Raw genomic sequence first — 25801 nt, forward strand, 5'->3', positions numbered from 1 at the left:
GGTGTGCGAGTGAAAGTAAGGAGGAAAAACATTTTCGATCATTTTTGTACTATGCAGTTCAATGGAATAAGTTATTTACGGTACCGTGGGTACATACATCACTGGTACACATTTTCTTGAAAATAAATTACAAGAAAAAAAATACCGTTCGCCTTTCGAGTGGAAGGTAACTCCAGCAGTTAAGAAAGCAAAAATTGGAGTAAAAATGCAGAAAACTAATAGGTTAACAAATTTGAGACCAGATTTCAATAGGGTGCACATGGGGGGGGGGGGGGAGGAATCAATATTTTCTGTACTACTTATACGGACAACGGACGAGAAAAAATGTTTGAAAATCGCAAAAACCTGAATTTGCTTTATGGGAGGAACAGAACAAATTTAAACCAATTCGGTAATAATCTTTAATAAATTATATTCAGAAATGTTTAACAGGTAATATATTTACAATTAAAAAAATTAGAACAATTTTCTCAATCTTTCAAAAAACATCCGTGTATAGTTGGAGGCAGGACAACACTTTTCGGAACATTGGCTCTGGCTATCTCACGGAATGTTTTGGCATCCAATACCAACAGAAAATCCGGTGAATCGACGTCGACATCCAGCACGACAGACAGCAGCACACCTGTTGGGAAAAATATGGAGATGCGTCAGCGTAAAGCGATACCTTGGCTCACGAATTTTACGGCTATAATATTTTTTCGTGATAAAAACAGCCGCGTCGCGAGTTGAATTTGAGCGTCACTCCAGCAAGATTAAATCATGTCCACCTCTGAATATTTTTCTAGATGTACCTTCACTTTCATGTAAAATGAAAGATTCAGTTAATACAAAACGCATTCAAAAAAGCCCGTTTTCAGAGCATGCGTTCCTTCAATGTAAGACTTGGCATCAAACTGAACAGTCGAAACCGTTGATTTACGCAGAGGTTGGGGGCTAAGGTTAATTCTCCCTCGCAAAGAAAATCCCGAGTACTCCTATGGTCCAGGCACTCTGAGAGCTTATCTTTTCCATCTGCATGTATCAGATACAGAAATGAGCTAACCTAGGTGACCAACCCGTGGCATACCACATTAGGAGCGGCACACAAAGGCTTTTCAAAAATTAAAGTTCTAACTTTTAAACAACTTTTTCTTATGGATGATTGACAGCCTACAAGACCGCCAAACCTATATTTAGTGTGGTAGGCGCTTAAAAATTATAACTCCGTGCAGGGCCGTAAGACTGGATTCTATTGCATCGACTGTGCCTATATTACCATTACTTTAAAAAGCCAGAACTTAATAAATCGACATATCAATAGAATTTCAACAGAAATATGGTACTGAATACGCTGTCCCCACATCCTTGAAGGACGCCTCAATTTTTCACAGAACTCCAGAATAAGATTTATATCGAAAGTTTGTCTCGTCAAACCGATTCAAAATCTCGCTTCACGTATTAGACATTGTTTTGCATATGCCTCGTAATTTAACGACCTACACGATCCAGTATGCCCATGCGTTGAGACTGACCTGCTTTCTGGAAATTTCAGATTTTTGAATGGTCCGAATTCCGTCCCACCCTCAATTTCTCTGGATGTATAGAGAAAAAAAATGGTTAACCTCTGGGCCTAAACCCCCACATCTCTTGTACTGAAGAGGGCCGCAAAACTGTTCTCACACCTGGCCGCTAAATGACGGCCCGGTTTTGACTTCGTGATGGCTTCTCTGGTGTGTGCTGTTTACTTTTGGGCATAGTTGCTGGACGTCACATGGGTACGATGTACGAGATTCAGGATCGTCCGCATGGGGGCATTGCGTAACGCAATTGCATTTCCACGAATTTTTGGGGGCGCCAAGCCTTACGAATTTTATTGGGGAGGAGGGCCAGCACTCCAAGTCCTCGTGTTCCGGTTTTCATTGTGCAGATAAGATGGACGTCTAGTGATAGACGCACATGAAATCTGCATTGTGCTAAATTCTATTGTCACAAATGTTTTCATTTCTTTAGTCAAATCTACAATTTAATTTTCCATAGAAACCTATGGGGCATCTTGTTTCGGTAAACGAACGAGATTCCGGAAAGCATTTTCTTCGTTAGCCAAGGTACCTGCACATTTCTGTTAACTGTCGAAATAAGTTATTTTGATACCACCTCATGAATGATATATCAAGTGAGAAACCTTACCATCATCCTCTTCAGTGGCACCAGGACTGGCCACAAAGTTTGCTTCACTGGGATACATGGTATCCTTCTCTTTCCAGACTTTCATTTCTCCCGTCTGATTATCTAGTTTCACAAGCTGAAGTGAAATGAAACCGAAAAACAAGACAAAAAGCTATATATAGTCAAATACTTTCATAATAAAATCTACATTCGATACAAGATACATAACGTACGTCAACAGAAAAAAATACCCATGCAGTTATATCACAATTCTAATGTTTTTCTTAATGATGCGTTATATTAGACAAATACAACGCCACAACATGCAAAATGCCCAACGAGGTGGCTGAGAAAGATGCCCATAAAGATTTATCGCCAACCACAAGATTAATCACCATAAATTTCCTGAAAAATCAGGAATTTCTCGATGCGAGTTATAGCTTTATATGAAACGTTGAAAGTCTCTGAATTTATATTGTTTTTTATAGACTTGGCCTAATTTTGTCGAAATTTGGCATTTCGGTTTGTAATCGTACGTGCATTCGTCACCAGGGCATGAAATGGGGGGGGGTATTCTCGAAAACATCACCCTCTATATTAGGGGGGGTTAAGCTACGGGTCGAGACCCAAACTTGCTTCGCCGGGGCTCCTGAGATGGGTCATGCAAATTAACTTACAAGCCAATTATGGATTTCATTTGCTGCCTTCACTGGTTTAAGGGACGTCTCCACGATTTCTGTGACTAAGAGGGGCCGTGTTTTTGCGACCCTCTTCGGAAATTTCACGTACAAATTTTTTTTGAAAGGAGTCATTATCCAAAATCGCACGATATTACAGAATGCACAGAAAGGCGAAAAATTACCTAGACCTATGTATAAAGATTCAGACAGGAATTTTAAATTTAGAAGGATATATAATTCCAGTATAACTGAACGCATTCCCAAAAATAACATTCTAAAACTAATGAAAAATTCTTCCAGAATCAGAAAAAGTAAAATATTTTCATTAATTCTGAAAAATATTTCGGAATTAGTGGAACTTTGGGGGGGGGGGCCATGTTCGATTCAGGGCCCTGACCTCAGACCCTGTTGGCACACCTGTTAAGAGAATTCGCAGCTTTACTATAATTTTGAAAAGAACAATTGCAAAAAAAATTGTGCCAATCGGTTAATTTAATAAAAAATTCAAAATAAAAGCAAGGGATTATAGTGCAAAAGTAAGAGAAAAAGCACTTGCAACGCGATTTTCTCAGATTGCATCTTATGGACGAGCTCAAAAATTGCGAAGAAAACTGCTGCGGCAAGAATTGAAATTTTGGAGAAATGTTTATTTGAAAATGACCTCCGCTTTAGCATTTGACCAATGTGAAGTATTTTAATTTCAGAAATCTGAATTAAACATTTTCTTAAGACTTCTGCAAAATGAAAACCTCATAATTTTTGGTGTAGTTTTATTTAATTTGATGGAAGAGCTCAAAAGCTGCATTCTTAGGCTGGTATTACACTATAAAAAGTTTGATAAAAGTCCTGTTATAAAACTTGAAAAATGCAGTCAATAAAGGTCAACGGTTGCATTTTCTAGAATGTAATGAAAAATCTAACCAATTAGGTTATTGGTTAGATTTTTCAACTTTTATAAAAAGGATTTTATCAAACTTTTATAGTGTAATACCGGCCGTATACAATAAAAAATTAGTGAAACGCAATTTCTTATGTTACTGCCAAAGCCCGTAGTTGGTCACTTCACCGAGTGACCAGCTCAGTTTACCCCGGCCAATGTCCGAAATTCTTGCTTTCCCGCCCCCCCCCCATGTCGATCCCCATGTATGTATCACTAAGATTCAGATTCCTTTGATCGTTAGTGTTGCCTTTAACTATAATTATTATGGTTAACTAAAGGCAACTACGACTAATTGTAATTGACCATAATTATCCCAAAAAATAAGCCAATAACCCCGAATCATAGGGATAGACATTAGGTGCCAGTGGAAGCGCGAATTTCGGATATTGGCCGGGTCAACTGGGCTGGCCACGTCGAGAAGTGGCCAACTTCTGGCTTTTGCAGTAAAATTCATTTACCACATTTGGAAAGAACAAATTAATCGAGTGACACGAAATCGATTTGCATTAATTGAAATATTGGATTCGATTTGCAATTGATTGAAATATTTGTCATTAAAAACTTTAGGAGTCTTGATATCATTCAAGGATTTTTTAAATTAAAAATAGATGGGTCACTAAGTTCGTGTTTTCGATTCTGGGTAACGGTTAAGAACTCTTGCTATGTAGAAAACAATGGAGCTATGAATGCCAGGTACGGAAAAATAGATGAAAGAATACTTTACCGAATTACGATACGTTCCCGTCTCAAAGACTCCACTGCCGTATACGTATCTGTGCTTCTTCGCATTGCACATACCATAATTAATGGTTGGCATTTCAAAACCTGTGAAATAGACATGGAATCAAAATCAGCAGCACATTGAAAATCTCAATGTGCGATGTAGACATATCCAAATTTCTAAAGGACATCTTAACAAAACATACAATGGCGTCGATAGAAATTTACAGTTCAGCTAACCTTTGTCGCCAATGTACTGCGCTTCTAGGAATATGGTACCATTGTCTTGCTTCACAGCAGTAGATAGAGCATCAGGAAGTTTCACCAAGTTTTCTCCTTTGGAGCCGCCCTAAGAGGAAACGAAATTTCTCGATTAGAGCAGTTCAATGATGAAAACAAGTCTGCATTCGATCGCAAACTATGAAATTCCGAGCTTATGCTACGTATCTCTCCCTATCGTCAATTCAATACGACAAGTATTAATTACCTCGAATGCGGTACTCACCGTGGACAGAGGCAGAACGAAGCGCCTTATTTGAGCCTGACAAGACGAATCGAACCGTCCGAGCCGTAACGTTTCCAAGTAGAACTTTTCCAGTACCTCCGGGTTATCGAAAGCCATGACATCGGCGACGATGTGCCCATCCTCTTCGTAGGCGTTCACGTGATGGAATAGGAAGAACGGTTCAGACACGTACTTCGACTTGAGCTCTTCTCCGGAGACCCTGTCGATCACGTGGAATCTAGTCTGGTGGATTAACAAATCGCATCTCAAATTTTAATAGAGCTTACATTGAATAAAAATCAAAGCAGCAAGCTCATGCCTGCTCATCCCAACTTCAAAAAGATGTGTGCAGGTGACCGAATATACAATAGGCATACGAAAGGGCCCCTTGCCAGCACATCCTAGAGATAGGCCTCCGCACTCTACTTGTGACGTCAGTAAGTAGTTCATTTTCTATCAGAATATTCAGGGAAAAAATTCCCTGTTCGTGCCAGTATCATCGTTGTGAGGAAAAGAAATGATCGGGCTGAGAATTGGTGATTTCTATGTCCCACATACAATCACTATGCGGTATTTGTGAGCCAATCAAGAAGATTTTACGCCAAAAGATGAAGAAACGAAATAGGATGCTGTGTTTCAAAATGTGTCAAACTTGCTAGGTAGTCTGAATGAAGTTTATGGCAAACAGTGCAGAGGCCTCTCTCAAGGAGGTGGTGGCCTTGCGCCAAGATTATGCTGTAATTTTTCAGTAAAAAATGCTCCCTAGAAAATCTTGCATACTTTGCTATCGTGCATCCCCATAGGAATCAGTTTGTATGAACGCTAAAATTTTAGCATCCTCAGCGAAAGTGCTATCTCGCCTCACTTGATACTTGGTGTTTCGGCAATCGCGAGATTTCGCCTCTAAAACCCGACCAGACCAGATGAAATTTAACTTCTTGCGGGCTTACAAAATGTAGCTTCGGGAACTACGTGTGAAAGAAAAGACAAGGGAGTAATGTATGCGTGTATATGCAAAAAAAAATTTCTGACTCGAGTCGGGAAAATTGGTCTGGTTTCAAAATTTAAATTATGAATTTAAATGTTCGCAGATAAAATGCCGGTACAACTTCAGATTATTAATTAGTGCTTCTCAGCTGTGAAGAAAGATCGAAGGGGAGATGTGTCGTCTGCTGCCAATCAGGTGCGAGGCAACGGCGTAGAGTCCTAGTCTTCTCATTGGCTGGACCTCTAAAACCCGTTTATATCCGAGACCCTTTTATATGACGAGCCAAGAACTTTGTTCCAATACCGGATATTTAGTGCCATCGGTCTTCCGATGATCACAAGTGCTAATCAGAGGTTTGAAAACAGGTCTCGGCATAGTGCCCGAGTGGCATGGTGGCAAGATGCTCGTCTACCATCGTGAAGGTTGTCAGGGTCCCGGGTTCGAACCCAAGGGAGGAGGATATTGATAAGATGTTTTCCCTAACGAACTCGAGGCGACCACCGATAGACAGCGCCTTCACTTCCAACCCATCTCACTAATGGCAGCGATATGGCCAGAGTGGGTGTTTGGTGAAGGCGGTCTCGGCATAAAATTCCCATTATGCAAGGAAAAACCGCCAAAACATTGAAATCACTCAAACATGACAATTATAGAAAAAGACATGGAAAACAACTATTTAATAGGAATTAGGTTTTTCAAACTGCAAAATTAATTTGCGCGAAATTATTACACCAGGAACTTCAAATTTTTAAGCCATTGGTCAAGTTTTGCCGAAAATTTCAATCTAGGTATATTTAAAGAAAAAACCAAAATCTCAATTAAGGCATAGAATACAATGCTTTATACAAAGACTTTCCACCGGGAGAAGCCTGGTGATCCAATGTAACGCATGACAAGTACTTGATGCAGTTATATCTAAGTTTAGCTTATTTTTCCACGCACAAAATCTAGAACAACTATCTTTCTCCATTATCTAAAAATTTGGTTCAAGTATATTTACCGGATCTTTTGAGAAAGAATTTTACATTTTCATATAACTTCCATACAATACTAGGCTACTTTTAAATATAATTAAACTTGACCATTAGTGACAATCCCGAGATCTCGTCTAACTGAATTCCGGATTGCCAAAAATGAAGCTGATCTCGGGTTTTTAACTAATAAGTCCAAAACAGTCGAATACTGCCCAGACATGAGGAAGTATGGGTATGTTTTGGATTTGATAAGGGCGACTAGAAAAAAAATTATATCTTTTCAAATTTCCGCCTCTGACAAGTTCAACTCTCATAGAAGTAGAGGAAAGCAATAAAAATAAAGTCGATTTATATAAAACGGCGTGGCACACACTTCACTTTATTTCTGTATCTCCATTACCATCATATAACATTAATCTCAGCACTGATATTAATGCTATATAATGGAGTTAAACCAAAGTCGCCAATGATGAGTACAAGATGCAACATTGCTATGAACATGTTGCATCATCAGCATTTTATAATCATATGGCAACTTCGATTTATTCATATTGCATCAGTTGGAGTCAAAGTTCTTTTAGTGGTGGCGGCTGGTATAACTCCCAGGGTAAAAAATTTGCCATCTTAGAGATGGTGCAAGATATGACAAATTGCCATCATCCCTTTTCTAAAGCTAACCATTGTTTCACACAATGCAATAATGCATTTAATTGGCAGAGCAATGATGGAGGGGGGGGGAAGCTGTTATCTAATCTAGAGATAAATGAAGGTAAAATCGGATCAAACCTTACTTCATTTAAAAATAGACATTTTACCAATTCAGACTGACGCGGGAAAGGTTATTAAAGATTTAAATCGAATGCTAAACACGATTAGGAAACATCGGAAGCTAACAAGTTTTTCAAACATGTGAACAGCTAGCTTGAAAGGTACTGAAAAAAAAGATGGTCCAGATGCATTTCTTTAAGGTGTGGCAAGATGAAAATTGCATGGTTTCAAAATGTTCACCAATTAAGGGTTAACCGAACCCCGTGAACATTCCTTAGTTTCTAACGATTAGGTAGATGCCGAAATGAGTGTTCTAACCGGCCGTATTCACTGACAATTCAACTGCAATCGCAGGTTAAGGATTATAGACAGACACGCATTAGTTAAAATCCCAAATTTAACCACTCTTTCGATCTCGAATCCTTTAACCTGCGAGATTGCAGTCTTTGTCGGTGATCACATTGTCGGAGTTATGCTTGTTATAAGTGTGCCGCTATCTTTATTTTCATGTTTTCGCTTGAATACGATTCATTAGCCATTAAGTCAGTAGAAAACGTGGATTAGACTAAGCTGATTACAATCTGAAAACTATGTAAGCAGTGAGGGGCCGTTCAAGTATTACGTCATCGATGGGGGTTCCGATTTGCTGACAAGGGGAGGGGTTTGGATAATGCTTACGTCATCAACCACCCTTTATGAAAATGTGTTACGATTCAGAGAGGCAGAGCTGATGAAACTTTTGCTGACAAGGGGGGGGGGAGGGGGGTCAAAAATTGCTAAAAATTTGCTTACGTAATACTTGAACGATCCCTGATGATATCACTTCTACGCCTGCGCATACGTTTAAATGGGGAGATCACGGATTGGAATAGATACCATCAGCGATTTAAAATGTTACGAGAAATCCAAGCCCTCGATACTTAAAGATTTCCTACGTATAATATATACTTCTGAATTTGCATCAAACAATGTTAAAAGTTAGAGGCATTAAAGACAAAAATCCAATTTTTACAAAAGTTCAAAAATTTTACAAATATGACATTCCGCATGAATTTTTAGGTTTTAAGTGAAATTTAAATAAAATCAACTTTTAAATCACAAGTAAATTGATTAAACATTTGGAAAGTCATTCTTTAGAGCTAAGGACTCGAAAGAATAGTACAGCCTCGGGGAATAGTTATCCAAAGGGGCCTACCCCCTTCTTTGCCTGGAAGTATCAGCCAACCAAATTTCATACATACTCTCAAAAAAATCAGTACCCCCCAAATATTTTGGGATATTCTGTTCCCAGGACCATCTTTTCTTGGCAGCAGATTTGTTTAAAAAAAACCCCTCAGCTATATGTAAAGAAAATTCATAAATTTACACCCGAAAAGTAGAACAAATACCTTCTCCTTTGGATTCCACTCCATACAATCCTTTAAAGAGTGCCCCTTGATCCCAGACGCCGCCAACTTGATGGTATTGATCAGCAGGGGTTGTTCCAGGAACAGTATGTATCTCTCGGTCAATCCGAAGCTGTGGTAATAGCTGAAGTTAGTCTTCCAGCTTGAGCTGATGGAGCACAGCACGCTGGCACGGTCAAAGTCATTGATATCTAGAAAAAGAAATTCACTAAAAGCCACAGGTCATGTTGATCAATGAACACTGCCGACCACACTGAAAAAGATTATCAATCCGCCATGTAACAGTACAATATAATATGTATTACAACTGGTGGTAAACGATTCTCTAGAACAGCGATTCCCAACGTGGGCGTTAACGCTCCCTGGGGGCGGTAGAGGCTACGGGTATAACGTAGGATCCTATGGGTTAGATTGCGTTGGGGATCAATGGGAGATAATGTTTCTGAAGTGGGCGATGGGACAAACAGGGTTGGAAAACTGGATTATAGAATCTAAATGATAGCTTGCATAGCCATGAAGGAAAACTAATGTTTTGAGCTCTCACCAGTTCCTTTGGCTGGTCGAGGCGGGATCTTGTAAATATGGTACTTGAGTCCAGACATGAAGCTTGCTCCAAGGTTGTAATGAACACCGTCCGAAGAGATGTGAGGGTGAGAACTCGCCAAGTTCACGGACATCAGCTGTTTCAAGTCAACCTGCAATTGAGTAAAAAGGACCATCAGAGACAGATTCATGGTTTTGGCCTTGTGACAATACAATTTTTGCTGCCCTCTTATTCTAGTTCCATTCTCTACCAGTCATTTGTCGTCCTGGGCTAAAGCCCACTTACCACCCACCCGAAACTACGCTTTAAAGCAACTTTTGGTCACTCAAATGCTTGAATTCTTGGTAACTCTTCTGGTCAGCCGCGTTTACACAATTTGTAGGCCAACATTTCAGTCACTCACTGGTTTGTCTCTGAGTCACTAGCATAGATGGATACAGAGGGTGATCCTCCCCTCCCGTTCATTAAAAAGATTGTATTAACACAGGCGGTAGTGCGGAGATGGGCATTCGTTCTCTCCGTGCGAGCCGCCCATATCTGCTTATGCTCACAAGGTCAGTTTTGGCCATTCACTGAGATGATCTTTCACTCTACAAGTCATTCTTTTTTGTCACTCGCATGCTCGAAAACAAGGTTGCTCGTTTGGTTCACTCACTGACTAGGTCCATCGCTCTTGGCAGAGGCGGATATTGCGTGAGAGATACATTTTTCTGCCCTTCTTAGATTCTAATAATTTTTTGACCACACATTCCCGTAACTTGCTGCCGTGCCAAAAGCCCGCAAATCCCCTTTCTCCGGGAAATACGCCTCCGCCGACAACAAATCTCTCAGCATCTCTTCAAACAGGACTGAGGCAACAAATCATAACTCTTATTGCACATATTGGTCTTCCATTCAGCACAGGGATCAGTGGAGGAAAGCCAGCTTGAAAAATTGTCTATCTTGGATTTAAGTGGTAAATACACCAAGATTGGGGAATGTTAAATTTTATTAAAATTAACATTCTCCAATTTCAATTTATTAAATTTGAAATTACTAATCAACGTTAATAAAATTAAAATCATTTGGTAATGCCAACACCAAATTGAACCTTTTCGAGCGCTTTGAGATCATCTTTGTCAATTTTCCAAAGATGGCACGTTTCTGAAGCACAAACCAATTGGTCCTCAAGAGGGTAGATATTAGCCACGTCGTTATCAGTCAGGTCCAAAGGCACCAACTGCGACAAGTACCTAGGGAGAGAACAAATTACAAAAAAGGTACCAATGAATAGATATTTACCAAGAACGAATCCTCAATCTGAAAAATATGATTTTTCTTAAGGGGAGGGGGGGGGGTCTCACCTTTTAAGATAGTAAAAGCCTAGAAATATTAAAAAGTTATAAAATCAATTTTTAAAAAGTACAATTTTTTTACACATTTTTGATTGTAATATCGTATGCTTTTATAAAGTTTTGCGCATCTTGGATACTTAATTTTTGTATAATTTTCACAAACCAATTAAAAACAGTTTGCACGCATAAAATATCAATTTATGTGAATCAATTTATTTAAAATATAGGAAACTTCAGTTCATGAAATGAAGTCAAATGAAATCTCAACTTTTTCTATCTTATTAAAAACTAAAAATTTAATTTCAAATGTAGTCAATCGAATCTCAACCTTTTGTTTCATTTCATAAACTAAATATTTTATGTTTTGAATCAATTTTCATTCAATTACATTAAAATCATTGTATTTTATGTGCGCAAGCTGTTTTTGACGCATTTTTCTAATTTTTTATAATTTAAAAAAACATTAAGCATGCAAAATATGTAAAACTATTATATGTGCTATCCTACTATGGTATGAAGAGCGTGTAAAAATTTTTAAATAAATTTAGTTAAATAGCATTTTAAATGATATTTCTATTAGAGCGCAGTTTTTTTTTACCATCTTAAAAAAGGTACGTGCGAGACCCTCAAGCCTCTAAAGGAGCCGTTCAAGTATTACCCATTTTTGACCCCTCCCCCTTGTCAGCAAAATTTCATCAGCTCTGCCCCTCTGAATCCTAACTCATTTTCATAAAGGGTTTATGACGTAAGCCAACCCCCCCCCCCCCCGTCATCAAAAGTCAGCAAATCGGAAAGCCTCTCCCCCATCGATGACGACGTAATACTTGAACGGCCCGTAGTAACGAAATATGACCCATGTTACGTGGAACCACGGAATGTGATCCGCCTGTGTCCATGTTATTTGGCAATTAACGCCACTATCATAATTTGAGCTAGTCAACGACTAATGAATTCAGGTACCACCGGCATTACCTGGAAAATACGTTCTTACAAGGATCCGGATAAGACTTTGTTCCGAACTCCGTGTAGACCGGCCTCTGAACCTTCGTCATTTTCTGATACGCCTCTGAATCCAGGAACCTTGACATGACGTCCACCTTGAAAAAAAAAATCGAAAATGCAAAAGTTAGCATAAGTAATCTTGAAGTTATTAATTACGGAGAGGGAATCGCCTCACATTACCTTTCCATTCCTTACGGTAAACTTGTAAACGAGGGCGCATCCATCAAGCCAGTGATTCAGGGAAAACTTATTGTCCAAGTCCCATTTAGCGGGGCCAATCCGATAGAGACGACCTTCGAGCCATTCTGGTACCGAACCTACATGTTTGGAAATAATTTGATGAATCAGATTTCGTAAATGCACAATTCATTAGAAACAAGATACCACCGAGTTAAAGTTTTAGGATAAAAAACCAACATTGATGAATCCCAATGTTTTTCTCAAAGTTACCTTCGAGTTGTAGACAATACATCAACGTGGACATAGTTTTGCAAACACCAATCAGAACACAGGGCCCAACTTTCAGTGTCTATAACCAGAGCAGTATATGCCCAGATGTCTAGAGCAGAAAAGTTTGTACCTTCCTAAATACAGTAGGATCTCCCAAATCCCGACTCATTTCCTTGTCAGCTTTTATACAGACACCCTGCGCTCAAGAACCCAATTACAAAAGGTCTGTCCCGATGCAGCACCTAGAGATAGGCCTTCGCACTCTGCTTGTGACGTCAGTAAGTAGTCCATTTTCCCTTAGAACATTCAGGGAAAAAATATTGTGAGTAAAAGAAATGATCGGGCTCAGAATTAGAGATTTCCCATGCCCCACATCCAATCAATATGCGGTATTTGTGAACCAATGAGGAATATTCTACGCCAAAATAAGAAACGAAATAAGATGATTTCAAAATGTGGCACAGATGTTTATGGGAAAAGTGCAGAGGCCTATCTCTAGGAGGTGCTGCCCGATGCCAGCAAAAACAATTCCACGTTTCTAAGTGCAATATTCAACGAGACATTTATGGTAAAACGTTCCCCCCCCCACCCCCAAGTTTCCTCCGTTTAAGGAATTCAAATATCAGTGAATATTGCACTTCAAAACGCGGAATTTTTGTTGGAATCGGGAGAGACCGGGCAACAAGTTGGTAATTGGGTTCTCGAGCACAAGTTGTCCGTATAAAAAATATATTTTAATAGCCCCTTGCAACATGGATGACATATCTGAGTATTACACGGTATTTGTACACTTTTTCCTAATTAGAAGGATGCCTCTAGGACGAACGGGTTGCCAGAGAAATACCATACACCCCGATACTTACGCACCCTGTAGTAACAGATTGGAAATTATGGTTTTTATCTAACTATCAACACATTCCCGTTATTCTTCAAAGTAGTATCAAGTTTTTTCTATCAATAAGTTTTGAAGACATTGCTCAAATCCGGAGAAAAAAAAAAATTATCTGAAGATCGTGACTATAAATAAAGAATATGGAATCAGAATCTACTAAACAATATTCGTACTGGTGTTCCGCGTTCTAGCTTTTTCAATAGTTAGACTCTTAGGTTTCGGTACTTGAAACAATGTTTTCTTTTGCAGCTTGTGCGCGACACATTACTTGACGTTTGCGGCATGTTTGAAAATTGGATATAATCAGATAAAAGTATAAGTTGTCTAGCGCTCTAAGGATAACCGTACAGACCAGAGAAATGTTCTTTTGACCAAGCCGAAATATCTAATTGAGATACAGTTGCCATCATGATTTCCCGGAAGCCCGAAAAACAGTACACCGATGATAATTTTTACAAAAAAAAATGAAATTGTCGATGTATTTGACAAAGCCAGAACAGAATTTGGGTAAAGAAAATCACACAAATGTCATTTGTTTAGAAAACATTCTGCCAAAGTGTCCGGATTTGGGGAGGTCCCGCTCTATTCCCTCAGATTTTCGATGACAAAGAAATATTAGACCACTTTAATCGGACATTTTGCAAATTGTGTTGCACTGCCAATAAGAAGGGTGATGTTTATTCCAAGTCTATTTCGCCAACTTTGAAAGAATTCTGCTGGTAAACAAACTTGTGGATTTTCTAAATGGGGATAAAGACTATGGACACTTTGCTGCACATTTGACGGCTCTTTTAGGCAATGTTGCACACGTAGCTGAAGAGATGCTTCCGCTGGGATTTCAAAAGTAGTGTGAAAAAGTGTGATAGAAAAGCCTTGTACAAGTAAGAAGTTGTCATGTTGAAGTGGGAGAGATTTAATGGTCTAAATACTTGAAGAAACGGCAAACCGAAATCGCAATGTTCTTTCGGAAAACATCGCTGCACACCTTTTACATTCCCTTCTACCTGTTACCCCGCTTTTCTCATGATATTCAATAAACGAGATAAAGACCCCATGGTTTCGGTTAATCGTGAATTTCCGTATTCGGGTCACCCCCGGAACGTAATCCCCGCGAATATGGGGGGGGGGGTGACTGTATTTGTAATATTCTTAGTTTTATCGATAGTATAGATCCGGGGTGGCCAACTGCTCTGGCCCGCGAGGTGATTTTTTGCGGCCACAACTAGGAAAACTGCACTCATTCAAATTTGTGATAGTTATTTCAGCTCTTAGTTTCAACAGCAGCTTTCCTGATTAACAGGCTACTAACATTCAGTATTTCTCGAGACGAAAATAATTTACTATGTCCGAACCATACTGCCTTTCCGCACACACAAATTGCTTAAAGTTTGTTACGGGCACACTTTTCCAGTCATCTCGGTGGGCAAGTTGGTTGTTGCGGCCTCTGCATTTGAATCTAAATACATATTAGGTGCTTTAACTTTTTTCGAAATGCCAACTCGCAATGGTGCTTCGAAACTTCAACCGACATAATACCCAAAGGGCAAAAATGCATTCGATAGTGAAGTCTGTAGTGCCATGACCAAGGGAAGTTTCAAACTCAGACATGATTATTTGTGCCAAAAACCAGAAGCATTCTTTTTAAATGTTGACATAGCAGGTTGGTGACATGCTTCAAACTACCACCGATATTCCAGCTGAAGCAGCACCTCCTAGAGATAGAAGGCCTCTGCAGTCTGCTTGTGACGTCAGTAAGTCCATTTTCCCTCAGAATATTCAGGGGAAAGAAAATGTTCGTGCCAGTATCGTTGCGAGGAAAAGAAATGATCGGGCTCAGAATCGGCGATTTCTATGCCCCACATCCAATCAATATGCGGTATTTGTGAGCCAATCGGGAAGATTCTAAGCCAAAATAAGAAACGAAATAGGATGCGGTGTTTCAAAATGTGGCAAACTTGCTAGGTAGTCTGAATGATGTTTATGGTAAAAAGTGCAGAAGCCTATTTCTAGGAGGTGCTGGTTGAAGAATAGAGCTCGCATGATTGGATTACATGTAATGACAATCCCAAATATGGTTTCTTGTAATTTAATGTATGTAAAACACCAGGTTATGGGGAGCGCGCATCCTTCCATATGTGCAGGGAGTCTGCTTGGTCCATGCAAAGCTGGTCTTATCTTGGCACCACTACTCTGACAACCTTTGGAGAGGATGGTCTATGTTAATCACAAAACCATACTCTGGCACGTTTTTTTATCCCGATAATTAAACGGCTCTCAAAGCCTACCGGTAAGTGAATAGATTCCTCGTTATTACCATCGTGGTTCCACTAGATGCCTCTAAGGTGGTGTCAAATTTGGGCAAGGAAAACAATTGTAGAAAACTTTAACCCTTTATTTGGCAATGTTCCTATCAGGCAACATTTTTACTTTTCAAATTAAAAGGCATTTTATATTGAGCTCGTTTCGGCATTAACTCCTAAACATTCGATTTTCACTTCCGAGCTGTTCACGAAATTTCTACAATTATTAGCAGAATGGATCTAGTGCCCCTACTTATTGACAAGCCGAGGTTTTTCGACCAATGCATTTGAGAGAAATGTGTGGAGGAGACTTCTTTCAAACCGAGCACAACTCTGGTCTATCGCCACGGGCAATTTGCTACCGAGTTCTGCTGGAAGTAAGAGTTTACCTGGCAGTCCTAGTATGTATATAGTGCCACTCATATTTCAGAGGTGAAGTGTAATGATTATTTGTAGGCTCGTTGCTTTGCGGCGAGACGTTTTAAACGGAGATCGGCCCGCATTCACGCCTTGAAATTAGGAACCATAGAAAACCAACTTCCGCCGACCACCATTAGCGACGGTTTTTTGGGGTTCGAACCGGGTCCTCTCAATGCAAGTCTGTCACTATGACCACTCGACCATCACAGCGATAAGTCTCCTCCGTGGTGTTCTTCAACAGCGACAGAAAAGTTGGAAAATAAATGCAATTTTTTATACTGTTCAAAATCTATGTAAATCATAAGTACGGCGTGTTCCACAAAGTGCAACATCCCATATTTTCATCACTGACATTTTTGCTGTGTAATATCATTCAGGGTGCCTCATTTTTGCTTAATGTATTACCGCCTCAAAACATTTCTCCTGTTGATATTCAATGTTTACCTAATTAACGGGTTAAGAGGGTTGTTGCACGTTCTCGGCTTCCCATGGGATATATCTTTGAGGAACAGTTTAGAAATTTTTCATCTCACTTCAGGCAGTCAATCCCCCCCCCCTTTAAATGCTCAAGTATTTTTTTTTATACATTTCAACGAGAGCATTTAGAATTTTAACTTTTTTGTCGAATTCGTGATTTTTAAAAAAATGCTGCACGTTGAAAGTCACTCCTACTTTATGCCATGAAATTTCTTTAAATCGTATTAATAAATGCTCTCGTTAAAGTTACACCTTAGTGTTGATACTCAAAGTTGACATTTCTACAAGGTGTTTGAATGTTCTTCAGACTAATAACTGTTGAGAAAAAAACATTTTAAAAGGAAACCAGCATCTCAACTGTGCTCCCGGCGCCCCTCCAACTTTTGTCAGTGTCACCGCTCCGCGCAGCCTCTGACAAAGGTTTTCGAAAATATTCTTTGTCAAACAGCTCTGGGAGAGCCGACAGCAGCATTGAATAGGGGGAAGTGGGGTGTACCCGGATGAAAAGAGACCCTTGCATATCTAATGCCTGCCAGCAGTTTATATTTTAATATATATATAAAATTGTTTCTAGTGCGGGGTAGAACGAAGGCTCGAACACAGACGCAGAAACTGATAGTATTCGGCAATTGAAAAATTCGAAAATGTTCAGAAAATTCGGATGCATCAACCCCTTGAAAGAAGTTGTGTGCAAAATTTAAACTATGAATATATTAGATGAAATAATGCATCAAAAACTATAGCTTCAACTGAAGTCCAGCTGACAACGCAACCAGATAATCAATGTGCGCCGGTTTATGCAAAGCACGTGGTAAAAGTCTAGTGACTAACTACCCGATTCCACCATATTATTTAGGGAGCGACGTGCGAGTTTCCTGCGTCACTGTGCGAGTTTCCTGCGTCACTGTGCGAGTTTCCTGCGTCACTGTGCGAGTTTCCTGCGTCACTGTGCGAGTTTCCTGCGTCACTGTGCGAGTTTCCTGCGTCACTGTGCGAGTTTCCTGCGTCACTGTGCGAGTTTCCTGCGTCACTGTGCGAGTTTCCTGCGTCACTGTGCGGGTGCGGTTTATACACCAGATTGGCACCCCTTGCTGCAGCTGACCATTATGTTCGCATCGTGCTTCACTGTCAGTTAACGATCGAAATTCAAAATCCCGTTAGCAGCATTGGTGGTCTGCTGAAGTTTTCCTATGGTTTTCCAACTTTGAGACACGGATACCAGATGGGCTCATGTGAAAAGTCTCCGCTGAAAGCAGGTAGACGTACAACATACTTGGTAAATTTCTTGAATTTTAATGTTATGCATCTTTCCTCCAAAATGTGGAAGGCAGACGAAGCACCATCAAGAACTCGGAAAAAGCATAGCTGGCAAGGCAAATGCGGTAGAATGCAGCAATACCCCTCAGCACACAGATTCATTAGAAATTTCGCAGAGGGATGTACGAATGGCATGACGTGAGATATTTGATACTTTCGAGCACAGAGGCCACTTATAATGGAAGCCACTTAAATCTGCTTTTTTCGGACATAAACCTGCCACATGAGGTAATGGAAAAAAGTTGCTTTGCACAAGTCCGTTGTCGTGAGCGATTCTATGTCTGAGATGCATGTATGGTTTAGTAGCAACCTTACTTGGAGAATGAATCTACCTACTAGAGCAGTTAGATCCGATCTGCCATCTCGGTGTGGAAGTGTCACGCATGTTACTGCCATAAGCAATCGCGATTTCCGAGACATTTAGAGCCGCAAAAATTATGTTCAAAAAAAGATTAGACCTGAATACCTTTTGTAGCCAGTCATCCACTCAGACGTAAAATATTAATAGAGAAGTAAGCTAATGCGTTGCATATGCATGGCTCTCTGCGTAAAACTTATCACTAGGGCTAGGATTTTGCTTTAAAAACTTCTAAAAATGCTCTATAATAAATGCTCTTAAACTAAATATGCTCTATAAAACGAAAAAGATGTCCTAAAAAATCTCATGACTAAGTACGTGTAGTAAGATGTGATGGTGTTGATGCAGTCTAAATTATTTTGAACCAGTATTTATTGTATAAATAAAAATTCGTTTTACTAATTTCAAGCCAAAATTTCCCTTTGAGCCCCCAAATTCAGAAGTACCGTGCTGTGTGACCTATAGGAAAAATACCTAGCCAAGCACTAGCTAGCTCTAGAAAAGCATTGCAAGAAATTAAAAACGTTTAAAATCACTTTTTATTTAATAAAAACTCAATTTCCAACACCAAAAAAAATTCTCCCTTACCAATTTTAGTCAATTTTTCCCTAGAGCTACCATCACCAACACGGCGGTGCCGTCTTAACGCATGGGCCCACCCGAGCACGGCCCGGGGGCCTCAAGAGAAGAGGGCCTCACAAAAATGAGATCTAGTTAAAACTTTCTAGAATTTACCAGATGGGGCCTCAGAAAAACCACTTGGCCCGGGGGCCCATAATGCTCTTAAGACGGCCCTGCAACACGGGTTCAGATGATTAATCTATTTACAGCCACACTAGCGTCGTCGAAGGGCTAGTATTTTTTTTTATGCTCTAACAATTCAATGTCATTACCGAATGGTTGAAAACCCTGAATTTCTGGATTTTTACCAATCAGCAATAGCGTTCCATTTCCAGCGCAGAAAAATCCTAGTCCTAACAGCTCTCGTCAAAAGGCAGGAGCCACAAAAACCAGTCGGAAGCGGGATTGGAATAGCGAGGAGAAAATTTATGAAATGCAAAAATATGCCTCAAAATTCTGAAAATATCTTCTATCACGTAAAAATAGCGAAATATGCAGACAGAAATCAGAGCCCTACTTATCACTATCGACATCGATTTCCAGCTGAAGCCACAGAAAAATCATAGGATATTTTATTGCACTTCCGAGACTTCAGATTAGTCGAAAAGCAACCGATAAACTCATTTTATTTGTAGGAAAGCCTAATCTCGTACGAAGATCGATATTTCGACAGAATTTTGGGCGAGCACCTGTTCGATCAAATAGCCGGAAACGAACCAAAACTTTGTGGAATGAAATTTAGGAGGCTACTCAGGGCTGCATGGGTGGAGATACCGTGCGGGAATGCTAAGCAGAGCTATGAACTGTCAGCTGATCACAGAGCCGCAACTAGATGCTTGGTTACCCGGGGCAAGCGCACATTTTGACGCCCCCTTGTACTGCTGAAGGTTTCAGAATGAAATTTGCGCCCCCCTCGGGTCTATCGCCCGGGGCACGAGACCCTCCTGCTCCCCCTAATTGCGGCCCTGGCTGATCAATTACGGGGGGGGGGGTGTCTTGAAATCAACTTTCAAATATTCAATTTCATTTCTCATTCAATTACAAATTAAATGGAAAGAGTTTCGTGTCAATAAGTTAGTTTATTCAAAATAAAAGATGAATTACAGTGCTAATGTATACAAGAAAAACCACTTCGAACGAGATTATCTCAGATTGCAGGTTTTCCAACTCGTCCGCAAAATCAAAATCCCGAGATTCTGCAGAAATTTTTTATTCGGCATGCGTCAGTAAAATGAACTACTAATGAAATTATAAAAATTCACGAGTTTTAACAAAATCTGAATTCAATTTTTATGAAAAATACTTCTAGGGCGGTATTCACCGACATGGTTTAAACCTGTAGTTACAATTTTTGGATAAAAAGATCAACATAGATTGGTTGAAACCCTGAATTTAACCAATCCGTGTCGATCTCTTATCAAAAAATTGTGACTATAGTTTAAACCATGTCGGTGAATACCGCCCTCAATTGCTATAAATCCAAGGCTCATTTCATTTTCTTCCGCACACGAAGTGAAAGATGCCCGAGCTCCGTTGTTTTAAGAGTCATTTTGTTGGCCCGATCGCTCCAATAAACAAAAGGGTGCCAAGGTGACGTCTAATAGCCACTGATTCTACTTATTAAATACGCACGAAAATATAAGAAACCCGGAATTTTTCACGTCGCTGAAAAGAAAAAGTAAATATATCGATATTGTGAACGCCGGTAGACGCCGAAAATGAATTCAACACCCTAGGGTTGCGGGACTTTAGAATGACTTCTTCCAAGACACATGGCCAAGTTAAGATGCCTTGATCTACAGCCCCAAATTTAAAGTACAGTCGAATCCCGTTATAACGAACTCCAAGAGACCGGAGATATCACTTCGCTATAACGAAATTGTTATAAATGTTTTACAGGTTTATGCATTATTCCTATGTAAGGGACCGTTCAAGTATTACGTCATCATCGATGAGGGAGAGTTTCCGATTTGCTGACTTTTGATGACAAGGTGGGAGGGGGTTTGGAAAATGCTTACGTCATCAAACACCCTTTATGAAAATATGAGTTGGATTTAGAGGGGCTGATAACGAAATTTTGCTGACGGGGGGCGGGTCAAAAATGGCTAAAAATTTGCTTACGTAATACTTGAATGGCCCCTAAGCTTATCTGGGGGATTAGAAAATTTCGTTTAAATGAGATTTTCGCTATATCGGTATTCGTTAAAACGGGATTCGACTGTATATAAAGTAAAGCACAGACCAAGAAAAATAAACTAGCTTCTAGAACAGAGGAAAAGACGTTTTCTATAAATATCGCCAATCAGCGCGAAAGGCGATCAGTAGCGAAACGCCATTTTTTCTTCTTGCCGCTTTAATAATCGCATTCCACATCTAATACTTATGTTAATGTGTTTCTAGGCAAGGTGAATGTGTTTAAATTTTTTCATAATTTTTTTAGGACACCTTGGAACCATTTTCTTTGTAAGCGGAGAGACTTTAAATGGGAGTCTTGCTCACGTTACCAAATTAGAAGTTAAATTCCGGCTGATCACCAATGTGCTGTCTATGGGAGGGGGGGGGGGGAACTTCAATTCTCATAATGAGAGTCCCATCACGATGCCCCAATATAACGGCTATGCTTAAAATATTTAACCATACATGCACCTTCACTCCGCGGAATTTCTAGCGAATCGGTACACGTCGAAAAAGTGAACCGAGTGCCCCCCCCCAAAAAAAAAAATACGCTGGCAGCAGCAAAATACGAATCTACCGACATCTATTTTCCATATTTCAAAATAAAGATGGTAAATGCTCGAGTTCTCTTATCGTGCAAGTATCATGTCGAGTAAACGGTGCTTGATACTGTACGCCTAAAATATTGCTCGGTTTATCTTATCGATCAGGTTCCTGCTTAATGCTAGTTTAGAATCCCCGATGCTAATGAAAGCTAGCCCATTGTAATACAATTTTTATGATATCTATCGCAATTCGAGCTGAAGGTCGACTAATCAGTAATAAATGCTTCTCCAATTTTTGAAACAGCTACCTTGATCCTTTACTCTTATCGCGGGTGCCGTGGATGAGACAAAAGAACTAATTTCCGCCTGCCACCATCATCGCTGCCAATTAAATGCAGTAGCGCATTGAAGCCATGGTGGGTATAATAGGGACTATCAGAGGCGGATTTAACGGCGGGCCCCCCGACTGCTAAAGGGCCCCGAAAAACCCGAACTTCACATTTTCTAATTTAAGGGGGGCTTCGACCTATTTTAATCCGCTACTGGGAACGAAGACAACTTATGAGCCATTGCAGAAAATATTTCAAATTGTAGCAAGTTGACAAAAATGTAAAATTAAAAAGTGATTGCTTTTACGGTAAACACGAGTAGTTAAGTCAAATACACGGAAACCTCTTTAAGGGACGAATTTTTTTTTGTCCTTTGTGTCCTCGAGAAGGATATCAATGTATGAAGATTCGATCAACACATTTTTTACTACCAACCGATCATTCTAATCAAATTGATTCATTTTCAACATTACAGCTTAAACAAGAGCTAAAAATCACCCCCCCCCCCCAAGAAACTAGGAAAATAATTCCAATTGCTAATTATTAATCGCAATGGAATCTCCTCCCCACCTACATCATGCCCTTATCCTACAAGGAGGGCGAGCAGGGTTCCTGCCCCTGGGATGAGGGGCGATAATAAGCATATTTTTGTATTTAACACCAAATTCACTGGATGACCCGTGAAAAATCTGGTCTGGGAAATCAGGGGCGTAGTCAGAAATTTCGTTCGGGGGGGGGGAACAAAGTGAGAATAGATTTGGCCATCTTTTTCCCTTTTTTCACTCATTTTCTCACATTTCGGGGGAGGGGGGACCAGACCCCTAAATCCCCCCCCCGGTTGGCCCTTGTGGGGAATCACCAAAGATTCTAGCCCAGGGGCCCCCCCGGAGGGAGGATATAGATATTTACCCCCAACGAGCTTGAAGCGACCACCGATAGACACAGCGCCTTCATTTCTAATCCATCTCATTAATGGCAGTAAATTGCAATATAGCGATATGGCCAGAGTTGGTGTTTGAAGTAGCTTAGGGGTCCTGCTGCAGGATTTGAAGGCTTCTCTTCCCCCCCCCCCATTCACAACGCACAGGAGGCCGATAGGATGATAGTTTCATCCTGATCATCCCCGCATCATAAAAAATCTTCCCTACCCCGATTAGGATAATTCCCCTCACGATATCTAACAAGTAATGGTATATACCAGTGTTTTCCAACCTGCGCTCCGTGTGCACTTTGTAAGGGGGGTGTATTTCCATTTACTTCCAATTAATGGCACATTGTGCTGTACAACTGAATTCAATTTTTTTACGGTAAGCAAATTTAGGAAGAAAATGCATTTTATGGGAAGGTGGCGTGTCGAAATTGAATTTGATTCTAAAAAGGGGGTGGGTTAGCGGTGCATTGGCCTCCATTACAGGGAGTATGCAATATCGAAAAGGTTGGGAAACACTGCTGTGTACCGTAATTAAACAATTATCTCAATTAATAGCCGGAAATTAAAAGTATAATTAAAAATTATCGAAATTTTACCCGTTACAACGGCTTGCTTGGCTTCGTGGTAATCATCGACGGACTTGAAAAGCCTTTCCATGTCCTAACTACCTCTTTTTTTACCCAACGGAGGAACCCGATACGATGATGTAACCACTCGTTTGTTGGTGCTAGAGATCTACTGACTGACTGACTGGTCACTAGATTCAGTGGCAGGCACGAAAAAGAGAAAAAAAAACCCCAAAGAGGCCGCTGCACGCGACACGTGACGTATCTTTTTCGTGGATTTTTCTAAGCGTATTTGCGTGACCGAATGGGTTTTGCTTCTACAGATTCGAGCACGTGTCTATACAGTTGTTGACAGCCGTAACGTAATGTATGGGTATGGAAATGATCTTCACGTCATCGATGTCATGATGTTTTTTATTCGTTTTGGCAAAGCGCATTTTTTGCTTTGTTTGTTGTTTTGTTGCCATCGGAAAAAGTCAGATTAGATAACGGATTTAGTTTCAGTAATAAAATGTATTGCATAATCTATATGAATACGATACGGTACCACCTGGGATATCTCTCAAGGTCGAAAATGTGCTTTCAAAATGTCTATTATATCATACAATAATTGAAATCAGTAAGTCAAAGAGTTATTTTTTGGGGTTTTTTTGCTGCATTTGTGGGGAACTTGTATTTCTGTAATTGTATTCAAATTTTTCATTGTGTGGAAATTTTTCTTTATTTGTACCCATTGCATCATCGGAAGTTTGGGGTGGATAGACGTGTCGGTTTGTAGAATCTGTAGGCTGGCTGATTTTTGAGTCGTTCATAGGGTTACCAGACGTCCTCATTTTTTATGTCGTTCTAAGCGGGTCCCATACGTTTTTGAAATTTCTTACATTTGTCCTTATTTTAAGGTTCAGGATTTATTTTTTTTTACTTCTTTTCAGCCGGGGAAAAAAGAGCCTTGAAACAAAAAAACTGTTCATCAGTGTGATTTTCCCCCCTTTTTTTCACACATATTTTCCCACTTTTGAGGAAACCCAGGCTGTCTCCAGGGTGTCATTTACGTACGATCAACGGGGGAATTTGGGGATACTTTGCGTCTCATCAAAATCATACCCTCCCACTCCGACAAAGTATATATTCCCGGTCCTTATACGTATCTGGAAATACCAGTACACTTATTAAACATACAGGGTGTTTCAAAATTCACAGCATCATAGATTACGATATTTTTTTTATTTTTTTTAACCAATATGAATTCTTTAACAGAAAATAACAGCTCAAACTTATGGACTGCAACACTGTCTTTAATAAAAGTATAAAAAAACCACTTGGAATTTACAGTAAATGTCGAAAATGGTGGTTTTTTTTTCACTGACACAAAAGCACTATTTTTTTTTTTACAGAATTAGTTCGAGACTTTAGTCTTGAGTCTATCAATCGTATGAGGATTATTGCAGTATGCCACAGTTTTAAGATAGCTCGAAAAAGATACTGGGGGGGGGGGGGTTACAAGTCCGATGAAAGAGGCAGCCCATGTTCACATGCAATAACAACACAACCAACAAAAAATTCAGTTAAAACATGAAATCTTAATTTTACGTTTGGGCACTATCCTGTTGAAACAAAAGTGAAGTGAATTGAGTCTGTGCAGACTTTGGCATCAACAGTGGAATCGGAAAAGATAGGCCTCACATTCCGACTGCGCGTGATGTAGGCATACCAAACACAATCTTTTTTCGATCTTACTTGATCGAAAAAAGGGCTGTTCATGAACAATATGAGAGTACGTAATGGACCAATACTAAAATTTCGGGCTATCTTAAAAACAGGGCATATTGCAGTGGATCTACATACGAATGATGAACTCAAGACTAACACTGTTAATGCGATATCAGACATTAATTCTCGCAGATTTTGTAAAGTCTCGAGCATTCTGGTGGAAAAAAGTGCCTATGTGTGTGTGAGAAAGGCCAACATTTTCAACATTTATTGTAAATTTTTTGTAAAAGTTTTTAAACTTTCATTAAAGGTAATGTTTCAATTCATAAGACTAATTCGTGATTCTCTGTTATAAATATAATTCATATTCACTTGAGAAAAAAAAATTCGTAAACTATGACGTGCGCGAATATTGAAACACTCTGTACTTTCATACGTACAATGGAACTTCGGTTAACGACTGATGATTCGCATTGCGAGCAATTGCGCTTTGTTTATTTAGTTCCACTTTATCACAACTGAGCCGATGGGATTTTTCGTTTTCGCCCACGCACGTACTGTGGAATTGTGTGTAATATTCTGCCCTACGCTCTCCGGTAAGCGTGCCTCACTCAATACAAATACAACGCCACAACAGGCAAAATGCCTAACGAGGTGGCTGAGAAAAAGATGCCCATAACAAATATGGATGTCATATAATT

The 25801-nt window shown here is 39.8% G+C and overlaps 1 protein-coding gene across 1 annotated transcript; it reads right to left on the reverse strand.

Annotated features, from left to right (window-relative positions):
* Positions 1-387: 387 nt before the first annotated feature.
* On the reverse strand, positions 388-23731 carry LOC149077886 (carotenoid-cleaving dioxygenase, mitochondrial-like). Its single transcript, XM_089241488.1, has 11 exons — positions 23421-23731; positions 12190-12326; positions 11980-12104; positions 10764-10905; positions 9674-9824; positions 9112-9320; positions 4994-5236; positions 4729-4837; positions 4493-4593; positions 2170-2284; positions 388-625 (listed from the first exon to the last, which is right to left on the reverse strand). Exons 1-11 carry the CDS (start codon positions 23479-23481, stop codon positions 471-473), a joined length of 1548 nt encoding a protein of 515 aa, XP_089097614.1. The 5' UTR covers positions 23482-23731; the 3' UTR covers positions 388-470.
* Between the last annotated feature and the right edge of the window lie 2070 nt (positions 23732-25801).

Source organism: Pholcus phalangioides, unplaced genomic scaffold, assembly GCF_987345545.1.
Source record: "Pholcus phalangioides strain wild (caught in Gottingen) unplaced genomic scaffold, Ppha-v1.0 ptg000014l_1, whole genome shotgun sequence".
Taxonomy (NCBI): domain Eukaryota; kingdom Metazoa; phylum Arthropoda; class Arachnida; order Araneae; family Pholcidae; genus Pholcus; species Pholcus phalangioides.

Excerpts from the sequence above, each read along its gene's own strand:
- LOC149077886 (XM_089241488.1), bottom strand. The coding sequence starts at position 23,481 with ATGGAAAGGCTTTTCAAGTCCGTCGATGATTACCACGAAGCCAAGCAA. Across the intron at positions 5,237-9,111 it reads AGTGGAATCCAAAGGAGAAG|ACTAGATTCCACGTGATCGA; the intron begins GTATTTGTTCTA and ends TTAATCCACCAG. Across the intron at positions 2,285-4,492 it reads CGGGAACGTATCGTAATTCG|CTTGTGAAACTAGATAATCA; the intron begins GTAAAGTATTCT and ends ATTTCACTTCAG.